This window comes from Ascaphus truei, chromosome 11 (assembly GCF_040206685.1).
Source record: "Ascaphus truei isolate aAscTru1 chromosome 11, aAscTru1.hap1, whole genome shotgun sequence".
NCBI classification, from domain to species: domain Eukaryota; kingdom Metazoa; phylum Chordata; class Amphibia; order Anura; family Ascaphidae; genus Ascaphus; species Ascaphus truei.
This window is the reverse complement of record NC_134493.1, coordinates 45087668-45102069: the sequence shown is the minus strand read 5'-3', so window position 1 is coordinate 45102069 and position 14402 is coordinate 45087668. Positions and strand designations below refer to the sequence as shown.

The window sequence follows — 14402 nt, the reverse complement described above, 5'->3', positions numbered from 1 at the left end:
TAAGATGGTTCGATGTATTATGAACCAGTTACACTTGAAAACATTCTCTTGGACAAACATGGAAGTTCTTTATAATTGTTGTTGTTTTAGATTTAAAACACACAAAAGTCTCTCCTGTAAAATAGAATATTGTAGCTGTGTTGATATTTATATAACTAAACAAAAAAGAAACAAAAAGTTTCATAAATCAGTACTTCCAGATCCTGAATTCAAAGTAACAGTCCATAGACAAAATAGAAAGAATCAACGTGCTTGAAGGAAGGAATATTTTAAGGCCGCGCTTATAGTGACGGCGACGCGACATCGCCTGAAAACAAATACATTGCCGCCGCGTGAACTTATTGTGCGTGCGACAAAGCGCCGTCGCGAAAACTGGAAACTTTGATTTTTCAAGGGCTGTCGCATCACATGAACAAATGTCGGAATCCCGCGACACCGCTGCCCAGCGAAACATAACGAAACATAACGTTCGCCACCCATCGTGGCGAGGTCGACGTCACCGTCGGCACTATAGGCACAGCCTAAGGCATCATGGAGTCTGGTGATTAATGAGGTGATCAAACTCAGAAATAAGGGTGTAGGTATGAGTATAATGTCCAATGGTTGATAATACAGATTAGTACTGTTGAAAAACAACACTATCTGGTTCTCTTCCTGGAGCTGTTACAGCTGCAGTTCAGGCTCCCGTTTTTTTTTTTTACTTTTTTTTTTTACTTCAATAGTTTCATGTGGGCAATCTCCAATTACCTAAAGAACTGCATAGCTGCTGGTCAATTCGTTCTCCGTCTATTGATCGGCAAAGTTTGGCGACATCTTTAAATATGGGGAATGTAAATGGTTGCTATAGCAACAAGCATGCTTTTAAAAATAGAATACAAGAAAATTGGTCTTTCAAAGTTGTTTTTTTGAAAACAGAAAATGCTAAAAGTATTTTTTCTTACTACAGAACCGATTTATTAAAAAAAAACACACATGCAGGATATTGCCTGAACTGCAGCTTTAATTCACAATCCAGAAATCTTCCTCCCCACTGTATCTGAACCGTAATATGGTGAGGAGATCAAAGTACTCGCAAATAGATGCCGTCGATTCCAAGGGCGTGCCTCACGCTTTTGAGATGAATGCAGAAAATCCAAAAACGACAAGTAAAAACGGAGCACAGCAGCAAAAAATTGAATATTACAATACTATAACTAAATTAAAACCAATTTAATTGAAGAGTGACAACATTGGCACAAGGCATGGTAAGTAACTCGAACGCGTTTCGCGCGTCGGACGAAGTGCTGAAACATGCGTGAAACGCGTTCGAGTTACTTACCATACCTTGTGCCAATGTTGTCACTCTTCAATTAAATTGTTTTTAATTTAGTTACAGTATTGTAGCCCTCAATTTTTTGCTGCTGTGCTCCATTTTTTCGTTTTTGGATTTTTTGGTTTGATGTTTAGGTAGGGCTTTATTTATTGCTTTCATATACTTTTTGCTTCCTCTAATACAGACGCTGTCCACATTTCCTATCACAACGTTTTGTTCGGCTCCAACAGCATACCGTATGCTTGTGCTGCAGAACCTTGCCAGGTAAGCATACAGTTCTGAATGATAGTCTGCTACTTTGTATTATTGTCAGACAATTCTGTGCATGAATACACACTGATAATGGTCTAAATTAGGGGTAGCAAACTCCAGTCCTCAAAAGCTACCAACAGGTCAGGTTTTCAGTATATTTCTGCTCCAGCACAGGTGGCAGAGACTGAGCCACTTGTGCTGGAGCAGAGATATACTGAAATCCTGACCTGTTGATATCTCTTGAGGACTGGAGTTGGCCGCCCCTGGTCTAAAACCTATTCTATTTCAAGAACAAATAGAAATGCTAAACACCACTCAGTTTGAACACAATGCTTAAGATTATGTGTGAATCTTTATGAAAAGGTTGGACATCTTTTTAGAAAGAAAAGCTACACGGGGATATACTGAATAAGTAAACATAGGATGTTGATCCAGGGAGAAATCCGATTATTTATTTTCCCCTTATGAGACACCATTGGATAATGTGTCACTGGGGTTCTTTGTTTGCCTTCCTCGGGATCAATAGACTGTAAACACAAATATAGGATAAGTATCTGTAGTCTAAATTAAACATAGGTTGAACGCTATGGGCATGTATCATTTTTTTTAACCTCCTCTACTATGTAACTTATTTCTGTATTCATTTGCATGTCAATTAAGCTACAAGTTTAAGAGTCTGAAGCATTGTGTTGGTGGTGGGGAGCCTATCAACCCACATGTATTGGAACAATGGAAAACACAAACTGGACTCGACATCTATGAAGGCTACGGACAAACAGAAACAGTATGTCATCCTGTAATCAAGTTAGAAAGACACAGGTTTCCTACGGGTGGGTAATCAGGTGTGGTGTGGCCTTTTATGGAGACACCTATTTAGAATATATATATATAATCATTATTTTATTTATTTGTTTTCCAGACCTGATTTATCCCATGCTGCTAATGGCTTATTTACACCTGGGGTACCAATAGGTTGCAAACATTAGACCTTTACCAATGAAGTGACTAAAATGTTACTTTCCAGGTGCTTATCTGTGGAACATTCAAGGGAATGAAAATTAAGCCAGGGTCCATGGGGAAGGCCTCTCCAGCTTATGATGTTCAGGTATTTAACATATCATCAACTCATACCAACTACGCAGAACATGTTGTATTCTTTTCACTCAGGTCTTTATCAACGCGTTACGCACATTGTGTTTCAGATAGTCGATGAAAATGGCAACATACTACCCCCTGGAAGAGAAGGAGAGATAGCCGTCCGCATATCCCCTCGGAAACCGTTTTGTCTTTTCTCTCAATACACAGTAAGGAAGGCTTCCCGCGTACATTACACCACATACCAGTTTTGAGTCCCACAGTTCTCCAACTCCTGGTTGTGAACAAGGATATGTTCTCAAAGTGGTTTGCGCCATCCCCTTGAAGAACTATGTATTGATTTATATTCAACTTGTTAATCATTTGATTTTGATACAATTGTCAATATTGCTTCGATTTTTAAGGGCACATTTAAAATGTGAAAATCAGATCTTCAAAGGCCATCCATTTGGCAGATTACAGTATTTCTTCATCGTTTTAATTTGAACGTTTTCCTTGATGAAGAGATACTAATCCCGGCTATGGCCTCAATTATTGATCAACAAATTTTTTAATTAATCTACGTGTCTGTATAAACTTGGTGTCAAACAAAAACATATCACAACCTAGACCCCAAATATCCACTGGATGATGTCGATTTTCAATAGGATGATCCAAAGAAAACAGCCTCAACCCAGCGTGGAGACTTCTATCTAACGGGAGATAAAGGCATTACAGATGAAGATGGTTATTTCTGGTTTGTTGGAAGAGCTGATGATGTTATTTTATCCTCTGGGTAAGTAAGATTCAATAATTTGGCTCCAAAATAGGCATTATTCATTGTTTTAGGCTGTTTAATAAACCACTTTTCCTGCAAAACAGAGGGTGTTAGTAAATGTATTTACTTTCTGTATTCCTGTAGACGAATGCTTGATGCCTACACTAATAAGATCTGTTCACGCTTCCTTTTGTTAGATATCGGATTGGCCCATTTGAAATAGAAAGCGCTCTGATGGAACACCCAGCTGTCACAGAATCTGCTGTTGTGAGCAGTCCAGACCCTATCAGAGGAGAGGTAATAAACGATCACGACGTAGCTTCAGATTTTTGTAAGCAACAGGATCATCCAATATTAGCCTCACCTTCGTGATACAGCAGCTACACAATGTTATGCATCTTTTTCCTGTATTATGTGTGTTAAACTTATTAAATACACTTTGTTGTGTCTACATTGTGTAAACTGTGCGATTACATGAACAAGGTTACAAATTACTACCATCCACTTATACTTAATTCTGAAATGTTTCTACCTCTGCAGAATGAAAGGCTTTTTAGGATTTAAACTGGACCACACAGATAGTGTATTAAAGCAGGGGTACTCGACTTCAGTCCTCAAGCCCCTCAAGCCCCCCCCCCCAAACAGGTCAGGTTTCCAGGATAACCCAGCCTCTGCACAGGTGGCTCAATCAGTCCCAGCTTCAATCGTGTTTTGTTAACCCAGCTTCAATCGAGCCACCTTTGCTGAAGCTTGGATATCATGAAAACCTGACCTGTTGGTGTGGGGGGGGGGGGGGGAGGGAGGGGGCTTGGACCGGAGTTGAGCACCTCTGTATTAAAAAGTCTGATACCACAGACCACACTCTTCAAGTATCATGGTATGATGGTCGCCTATGGGGCTTTTAATCAAAATACAAATGAAAGAGTCTTATTTTCCTTTCCATAAAAGCAGATTTAACTTTTAGCATTCAATAGGAAACCCCTTAATATATGGGGCAGAAGATACTTTATTTATAAGACGTATGGTTTTTATATGAAGGAGCGGCTCAATCAGTAAAGACACAGACACCGAAAACAAGTTTGAAGCAGGGGAGCCTGGTTTAATTCCCGGTGTCAGCGCCTTGTGACCTTGGGCAAGTAACTTTATCTCCCTGTGCCTCAAGCACCACAAACACAGATTGTAAACTCCACGGGGCAGAGACTGTGTCTGTAAAATGTCTGTGTGCTGCATACTGTGTACTACACTGTAACTGTGAAGCACTGTGTCCCATTGGGAGAAAAGCGCTACATGAAATAAAGTTATTATTATTCTTTCATTTGCAGGTTGTGAAAGCCTTTATTGTTCGCTCTCCTGCTTATAATGCGCATGACCCAGAAAAACTGATCACTGAGCTGCAGGAGCATGTGAAAAAGGTCACGGCCCCCTACAAATACCCAAGAAAGGTAAGTATATACAGTGCCACTTACATTGTTTCCATCGACTCACGTAACAAAAATTACAAACTATTTTGCTATTATTTCTCAGCCAAATGCAGTACCCAACACCTCAACTGCACGTTTACTTTCATTTCAATTCATTTCTTGTTGACATTAAAAAGAAAATCTAAATATTAGGAATATATTCTGGTAATCAAGTCTCTGATATTGTTCACTTGTAAATGATCAAAACTAGGCATGTTAATGGTCCTAGCAAGTAAAACATACCCCCATCCAGTGCCGTCTTAACGCATGGGCACGCTGGGCAGTTGCCCGGGGGCCCCTTGAGCATAGGGGCCCCCATGCTAATCTATGCACAGACCAGAATATAACACTAATTTTCCGATCACCCGCCTCAACATTCAAATCTCCCGCTATCTCGGTAGAAGGACAAAAATTACGACTTGTAGTGGAGAGTTGGCATGTCTGCATTCGAGAGAGAAATTTTGCAGGGCCCAGCGCACTGCTGTGCCCGAGGGCCTATAATGCTGTTAAGATGGCCCTGCACCCATCCACTTGTAAACATAACAGGATATCACATTTTCCCTGGCTTTTTTACTATTGAATCCTATGTGAACCAATAGTTTATTTTGGTCAATGTATTATCGAACAGTGACAACAGGATCTCTATTTTCCTTTTCCAGGTGGAATTTGTTGAACAGCTGCCAAAGACCGTCAGTGGGAAAATAAGAAGAAACGAGTTACGGACCAGAGAGTGGGGGCAAGGTTAGGATTATTACAGGCCAGAGAGTGGGGGCAAGGTTAGGATTATTACAGGCCAGAGAGTGGGGGCAAGGTTAGGATTATTACAGGCCAGAGAGTGGGGGCAAGGTTAGGATTATTACAGGCCAGAGAGTGGGGGCAAGGTTAGGATTATTACAGGCCAGAGAGTGGGGGCAAGGTTAGGATTATTACAGGCCAGAGAGTGGGGGCAAGGTTAGGATTATTACAGGCCAGAGAGTGGGGGCAAGGTTAGGATTATTACAGGCCAGAGAGTGGGGGAAAGGTTAGGATTATACAGTTCAGTTCAGGTTTGTTTTTTAGATCAGAGGTGGCAAACTCCAGTCCTCAAAGGCCACCGACAGGTTAGCTTTTCAGGATATCCCTGCTTCAGCACAGGTGGCTCAGTCTTCGACTAAGTCTCTGCTTGTGCCACCTGTGCTGAAGCAGGGACTAATTGAGCTACCTGTGCTGAAGCTGGGATATCTTGAAAACCTGACCTTTTGGTGGCCCTTGAGGACTAGAGTTGGTCACTCCTGTTTTAGAAGGTTCAGTAATTGTTTAATGTAGCATCAAGTCAAATCTAGATGACATTCCTGAAATCTAAAAAAAAAAAAAAAAACCTGTTACCATTATGAAATGTTATGTGCAGCACTACGTGTAAATTATAAATGGTGATTATATAAACGTTTAGATAAACCACTTGCTAGAATCTGCATAAGTTATTCAGAAATACATGTATTTTAACATTGTTGGAATATTTTAAATATCAGACATCAATAAGAATTACTGAAGATGTAGCTAAATTGTTTAACCCTTTTATTTCATAGCTGCTCAGTAAAATATATTACATTTCACAAGTTCATTGGAATTTACGTAAAAGTAATAAACCTTAAAATAAAAATGCATTAAAATAAACACGTATAAGAAAAGACCACAATTTACAATATCATATTTACACTTTTTTGAATAAAATGCGATACACATTCATTTTGTAACTATCTATAACACTGTGTCAAATGTCATTATTCTATTTCTATTTTAAAGTCTTTGTTGGTAATATTTCTTGAACTTTGATTTCATTAGAAGTTTTAGCTGCGTCCGCGCGGCTGTCTTGCTTGCCGGCGGCGCGTGCAACTCACTGCACCGCGATCTGCGGTCTGCAGGAAACTTTTTTCGGAGCGTGGAGGCGTGACCAAACGGGTCGGGTGGGCGGGGCCATGACGAGGGGGGGCGCGGCATGACGTGTGTCCGTGTGCTGGAGTGGAATATAACATTGACATATCTCCAGTTTAATCGGGTGCTGTAAAGTCCCGTCCCATCCACCGCCCCCCCTCCCCCCCCTCCCCCCTCAGTTTGCCCTGAAGCCGGGCCCCATCCCCCAGGCCCTGCATGTAAATGAGTATGAGGACAGGCAGTAGTAAATACATGTGTCCCGCTCCCCGCAGCCTCCCCTCCTCCTCCTCTCCTCCTCATTGCCAGGGGTTCCCCTCGTTCCCCCCCCCCCCCCGCATCTGCTTACACTGCAGACTACCCGAAGCCTCCCCTCCTCATTGGCTCACAGCCACACCACGTGACGCGTCGCCGCTTGGGATTACAATTCTCTTGAATCCCCTGCCGGCTGACGCGTCACAGCGTGTAGTGAGCTGTGCAGCCAGGGGGGACTGGGACCGGCTCGGGAGGATTCCCCTGCTGGTGGGGAACGCTCATGCGGCCGCCCGCGCCGCCGGGCGCAGCGGGTCCCAGCCCTTACATGAGTGGAATAAGACTCCCGAGCATTCGGTATGCTAGATATATCCGTATATATAGAAGTGGGGTTTTCCTTCAGAGTTAGCTTGTCGATGATAGCCATGTTCTTTGTTGAAGCTTGAACCCCATCACTTTGTCCAGAATTGCAATCCCGCACTGGAAACACATTCCGAGGTTGCGCACAGGTAATCTTTGGGGGCACCTACATTTCATAAACAAATGCCAGAGCTTTTCAAAATGGATCATCGCAGCTTTGCTCAGCAAGGTCGACAAAAACCAAGATCCAGTGTATACCATGCTTAATCAAATTCAGGTTTAAAATGGTAACGTTTTCTGCGGCTTGAAAGACTGTTTACGTCTCGCTTACATGTCATGACTTGGTGATGCAAGAAAAAAGGGCGACCGGAAGAACCAACTAACCTTATCTAAGGATTTGGTCATTTTTATCACAGATCCATCACAGATCATCCGCCAAGCGAGATTTGCAGTATTGCGGGAGTCATCCAAGCCTTTAACAAAACAACGTTACAATATTACTTCACATCACACATGTGCATATTAAGTGATGAATGGTATTACTGCAGGGTGAATTAAACTCTTGTAGTGTATGTATGTATGTATGTATGTCCTGGAGTAGTATAGATTTGCTGTAGGTTTGACCAACTCACGAGTTCTGCATAGATTTAATAGTATACAGATCTAGCAAAACCTCACAGGTCTACTTCATGTTTATACATCGCCTCAAGATCAAGAACATGTAGTATATACAATAAAGTCATTATTTTTTAAGTTACAATGGTGGGTATTTTAAAAAGGGTCTAGAAAATGTCTCCCTGTAACCAATGCCCCATATACTACCCATTAGAATGTGCTGGAATGGGCCATATATTCTCTGTAAAGGTGCCAGATGATATCTTATGGAATAGCACTGCTTAGCAAATATGGCCCTTTGTGAATATCTTATTCGACAGACCAACAAAGAAGCACTTATACATACAGAAGGAGGAGTGGATCCCTCTCACACACATGGGCAGAAACACCATACACTGTGGTGGGAGTCCTCACCCTGTAATAACATCCCTGCTTTAGTAGTGGGCAATGCAGATAACCCTTTCACTGCCAGAGGGGGATGCAACACATTGCCGATTGTAAGCTCTTCGGGGAAGGGTGTCTCTCTTTTGTGTGGTCCTTTACTTGCCGCTTATCCCCATTGTTTGTACTTTATTTCCACCCAGTATAGTCATGTCCGAAACCAACAATAGAAAGGAAATAATTTGTTCAGATGTACAGGCAATCAAGGTAATCTTTACATACATTAAAAACACAGATTTTGATGGTAAATAAAAACTACTTGGCCCATGTAGTATGTACAGTATGTATTTATATAGCACCATTTATGTACATAGCGCTTCACAGCAGTAATACACGACAATCATATAACACGTAATGGGAATAAGTGCTTCAGACATGACGGTAACAATAGGAGGGGGGTCCCTGCCCCGAGGATCTTACAATCCAATTGGTAATTAGGGAGAAAGGAGGAGGGTGTTCTGGTAAGTGCGTCTGCAAGGGGCCAAGGTCGGTGCATTCGAGATGTATAGTATCAGTCATAGGAGCTACCCATGTGCTTCGTTACAGAGGTGTGTTTTTAGATAGGTCTTAAAGGTGGAGAGAGGGTGCCAGTCGGGTATTGAGGGGAAGGATATTCCAGAGGTGTGGGGCAGTGAGTGAGAGGTTTTAGGCAGGAGAGGGCTTTAGCTAGAAAGGGGCAGACAGAAGACATCCTTGAGCAGAAAGCAAGAGTCGCGGTTGTATATAGCGAGAAATTAGGGCTGAGCTGTAAGAAGGAGCAGAGGAGTGTAAAGCCTTAAAGTGAGGAGGCGATATGGAGAGCACAGCATCAGAGTCAACGAGACTATACCTTTTTTTCTCAGCTCCACATCAGACCTACTCAAGGTTTGATTTATTTTCTGGGTACCAAAAATATTCTACAGGCATCCTCTCAGTTGATCATAGGCCCAATAACCTGGTCTGACCATGCCCCCATGGATTTAGTCCTCTCTCTTCCCTTTGTCAAAAATAATCCATATAAATTGAAACTGAATGACTGCCTATCGAAATGCCCAGATATAGAGAGTACAAGTAAACAAAAATGATCGGATTACTTTACTATAAACAAGGGCACTGTATCTTCCCTCCCCCCCCCCCCCCCCCCCCCGCTATGCTATGGGAAGCCCACAAAGCATCAATCAGAGGAGATCTCATATCCATAACCTCATACAGGACAAAAATCAAACACAAACAATTTAAAGACATTTTGGACAAATTAGTCAAGCTAAAACAACACAAAAATAACACCTCAAAAAAACTTTACAAAATCTTTTAGATAAAACAAGAACAGAGCTTAAACAGCTTCAACTCGACGAGGTGGAGAGAGTGCTAACATGGACAAACCAACGATACTATGATAAGGGCAATAAGGCAGACAGGTTGTTAGCAAACAAACTCAGAGGAGTTTGAGAGTTAAATCCCAAATCTCCTCAATTCCAACTAGAACAGGGCAAATTACTTAGAATGACAAAGAAATAGCTCAAGAATTTTCACAATGTTGCTCTAAATTATATAACCTAGATTCGCTAAAAATGTTCCCCTACAGGCACCGAGGCGATATCACAATATCTAAAACAATGTAATGTGGCCGTGTTATCTGAGGAAGACTCTCAAACATTAAATAGGAAAATTACACAAGAAGAATTATCTGAGACGATCAAATCTCTAAAGATAAATAAAACACCAGGCCCCCGGACGCTTTTACAAACCTCTATTATAAGAAATTCCAAGCGATTCAATCCCTGTATGTTCTTGAAACATTCAATTCTTTTTTGGTGGGTGCGCCAATCCCAACCTCAATGTCAATGGCCAATTTGGTCATCATTCATAAGGAGGGTAGAGACCCACAACAATGAGGAAACTATAGACCCATATAATTACTTAACTCAGATCTGAAAATCTGTAGTAAGATCCTGGCGAACAGGTTGAACCAGATTCTACCAAGGTTAATACATATCGATCAAGTAGGTTTTGTCTCGGTTAGACAACCCTCAGACAACACCCGGAAGATCATAAACATCATTGACCACGTGCACCTGACCGGTACAAAAGCTGTACTACTAAGTCTGGACACCAAAAAAGCGTTCGATAGAATAAAATGGTCATTTTTGGATCAAACTATGTTAAAATATGGATTTGAGAGCCTGTTTCTAGAGGGTGTTAGAGCCCTACTGCACCGACACACTTTATTCGAGCAAATACCCAGTATGTACCTGGCAGATACCTGGAATGCGCCGCTCCTCACCTCTGACAAGCCCCGTTGTGTTTGCCTTCCCAGCCTGGGTTCATGCCTGGCTGACGGGCGGCTAATCTGTTAAATGATAATGATAAGGATTTAATAGGCTGCAATGCTTCGCGTGTCTACCAGATGGCATAAATTCATGAATTGTAATGCAGTATATATATATATACTGTGCAGTATTGCAGCCAGCGGGAATAAAATGCTTAAATCCCTGCATGGAAAATACCTCAATGCACTCGGGCAGAAAACAGTCACAAACCTCAATACACCCGGGTATACCCGAATTCGTGGGACTAGCCAAGCTCGAATAAAGTGTGTCGCCAGTGTATACCAATCGCCCACAGTGTATGTCAAACTTCCAGGAGGAGACTGAGACCCTATTATGATCAAAAATGGAACCAGACTGGGATGCCCCCTGTCTCCGCTTCTCTTTGCCTTATCGATTGAGCCCCTAGCGGTCACAAAGACAGGTCAACATACAAGGAATCCCAATCAATGGATCAAACTACAAGATCTCCCTATTTGTGGATGAGGTTATATTAACTTTAGCCAAGCCATTGACATCCCTTCCAAAGCTCCAACTTATACTAGATCAATTCGGCAAAGTCTCTGGCTATAAAATTAATACTGATAAATCTTAAACCCTAAACCTAAATCTCCCACCCCCAGAAATTAAGCTACTGCAATCAAATTTTAATTATAAATGGAGCTCTACATATATTAAGTATCTAGGAGTTAAGATTGCAAACTCCTACGAATTCCTATACCAGTGTAACTTTCCACCCCTTTTTTGATAAAATTAAAAAAGATTTACAAGCCTGGGATAAACTCCAGATATCCTGGAGGGGGAGAATTATTTCCACCAAAATGAACGTTCTCCCCAGACTTCTGTATTATTTTCAAACGCTCCCGATGAAATATTCCCCTGCCTGAGCTAAAAAAAAATATTCAAAACCGGATATTTAAATAAATCTGGAAAGATAAAAGACAGAGAGTGGCAAGATCAGTAATGCTAGCCTCAAGAGCAAGAGGAGGCTTGGGGGTCCTGAATATTATTAAATATTATCAAACAGCCCAATTAAAACAAGTCGTGATATGGAATAATGATGCAGATACTGTAGTTTGAGGAGCGCACGATCCGGTGGGAGCAAGGAGAGGACCTCAGGTATCAAAAAATATTAAACTTTTATGGAGTCATCAAGACATATAAAATCCAACGCGTTTCGATGTGTGTGCGTTGTTTATCTGATATCTCTCTCTAAAAAAAATGTAAACTGGATGCTTTCTCCTTCTCAATCTTATGGATATAACGTGAGGATTTGCTCCATGGTCTCCCTTTACTACGTTGCTCATCCTCTCTAGATCTATCTGTATCCCGATAGCTAGGGTCTGTCCTCCTATTCCCTCTGGATCTCTCCCTTCTCCAGGGTTTCCTACTATATGACCTCCTCCTATATTCTCTATGTGTATTGGCATGGTCTCGGTGAAAGCCCCTATGTATCTTTCTTGTAGCGATAATTCTGATATTGTTGTTTCACTATGGGTTTCGTGTGTGTCTGGTTAGTTTTCTCCCCTCTAGGTTTTTCAACTTTACTCATATGGATCTGCTCAATCCCCCTAGAGTGATCTCTAACCTTTCCCTCTCTCTCAGTGTCATTCTTCACTTGATTCCAATTTCTTTCCATACTCTCCTCATTATCCTGTTCGTCTCTATCAATTTTTTTCTTTTTTCCTTCAATAATCCCCACTTCCAATTTATCTAATTCTTCCTGGAGTTTACTGTCTATCTTTAAAAGCAGCAGTATGCTCAAGAGGTTCAATGATATTTCTAATACTATTGATCTCTTCATCTAAGGTGCCTAAACTCTTTCTACGATGAGCCGTGATCAACCGCATCAAATCAAAAGAGCAGTTTACAAGGGTTTTGTCCCAAGCTGTATCAAACTGCTCATTTTCAAAATTAAAGGATAGTTTCTTCAATATTCTTAAACCCCTTGGTACTCTACCTACTGTACAGATAAATATTTCTCTAAGAAAATCATGATCCACCACTTCCTAGTTTCTTTTAGAAGTAATTTCTCTAGTTTTCCAAATTCTTTTTCTAGAATATCCTCCTTATCTAATTTAGGAGTTTCAGTTTTGGACAATAAAACGTTAATGTCCCTACTCCTAATTAGACGTCTAGTGAATACGCTTTGTGACCCACTTTCAATAGGGATATCCATGTCAGAATCTCCAAAATCACCAGTGCAGCCCACGGTGTAAAGGAAAAACACAGTGTGAAAGCAACAAAAACCCGGCGCTTAGGTGAGAAGGGAGTGACAGCAATACAAGGAAGGGATGAATGAATGACAGAATGAATAACTTGATGGCAACGTCTCAACCTTAGATGAACCTCTCTCCTTGGTTCTGGTGAATGATGCGGACAGAAAACTCAGGGAGCACACGCCATCGATAGGTACATGAAAGAGAAAACACAGTAGTGCAATCCTGTCTAGGCACAGAGATAGGGGGGTGGGTTACACTCTCTAAAAAACACAATCACAAGGTGGCAGTGGGATACAAGCCTTGAGCCCCAGACTAGGGGATGGTGTCGTAAATGCAATAGATGTGATACCCTCCTCTAGTAGATTGCTAGTAGTACTCCAGCAGATTCCACCCCATAGTATAAACAGAGTCAAGAACAAGATAGTGTAGGGGGTACAACATGTATTGATGCACAAAAGGAATTCTAAAATGCACACTCGCATGTGGACCTCCACAACCGGACAATGTACAGAAAGTGATGGGTTCGCTCGTCAGTTGGGGTGAAATGCTGGTCACACCGCGTCAGTAGCAGCCTTCTCAGCGGGGGCTGTTGCGCACACAGACCCCGTCTTGCTCGTGTCTTTCCGCTGCTTACTTCCGCGTGTCAGCTATGCGTTTCAGCCGTCACCCTCAAGGTCACGATCCCAGAATCACCAACTCTACGCGTTTCGCGATAATGCTTCGTCAGGAGTTGTAAGAATGACACTAATTGATGTTCCTTAAGTAGTCCTTGCTGGCCAATAATGCTTGTATTCCCATAGAACCGGACTATTACTCTAATAATATGCGGCCAATCAGAGTGCTCCGATTCGGGTCACATTACATCTGCCAGCCAATGATAATGATCTGTATTAGGTCAGAGTGCAGATCTACACTGCCAAATGCTGTTTTGGGGTACTTTCTAATCTATTGGTATAATAGTAATATTGCACTGCTATGTAAATTACATTTAGTATAAAAGTCAGTCCAGGTCTTACTAGCATGTATATTTATATCTCACAGTGTCATTTGTTTTTATAACTGTAGTTCTCTTTAAAAACACTTTTACTGGACAGTAAACTTTGTACCATTCGTGTAAAGCTCTGGCAGCGAAACGGAACGTTTCTTTGACCGAGATAAGGTCAGAAGTGCAAGGGCCCCAAGATGAAAGAAAGCGCTATGACCGAGTTGGCAATGTTAGGCCGCGTCCTTAGTAGAGCACGCTGGCTTCCGCGCTCCTCCTCCTCCCCGGCATCGCACTTGCAAAACAAACTTGTTTGTATTGCGAAGCGCCGCTCTCTGTAGCGCACGCGCTAAGCGCATACGCAATGGCGTCCTAGTGTTTGTTTCCGTATCCTGCACTATGGACGCGGTCTAAGTTCTCAGAAGCAATCCCACGGTTGG

At 41.8% G+C, this 14402-nt stretch overlaps 1 protein-coding gene across 6 annotated transcripts in view; it reads left to right on the top strand.

Annotated features, from left to right (window-relative positions):
* LOC142463362 (acyl-coenzyme A synthetase ACSM3, mitochondrial-like) overlaps positions 1-6611 on the top strand; it is a 43788-nt gene extending 37177 nt beyond the window's left edge. For 5 of the 6 annotated variants that reach the window (XM_075566010.1, XM_075566009.1, XM_075566006.1 and 2 more), the window contains 8 exons: positions 1497-1576; positions 2225-2348; positions 2589-2669; positions 2767-2868; positions 3307-3434; positions 3614-3713; positions 4739-4858; positions 5536-6609. In XM_075566010.1, coding sequence (XP_075422125.1) covers positions 1497-1576; positions 2225-2348; positions 2589-2669; positions 2767-2868; positions 3307-3434; positions 3614-3713; positions 4739-4858; positions 5536-5622 — 822 coding nt within the window. In that variant the 3' untranslated portion in view covers positions 5623-6609. Of the gene's footprint in view, positions 1-1496; positions 1577-2224; positions 2349-2588; positions 2670-2766; positions 2869-3306; positions 3435-3613; positions 3714-4738; positions 4859-5535 lie in introns of all 6 variants that reach the window. The other variant, XM_075566011.1, reaches the window with a different exon arrangement.
* The last annotated feature ends 7791 nt before the right edge of the window (positions 6612-14402 follow it).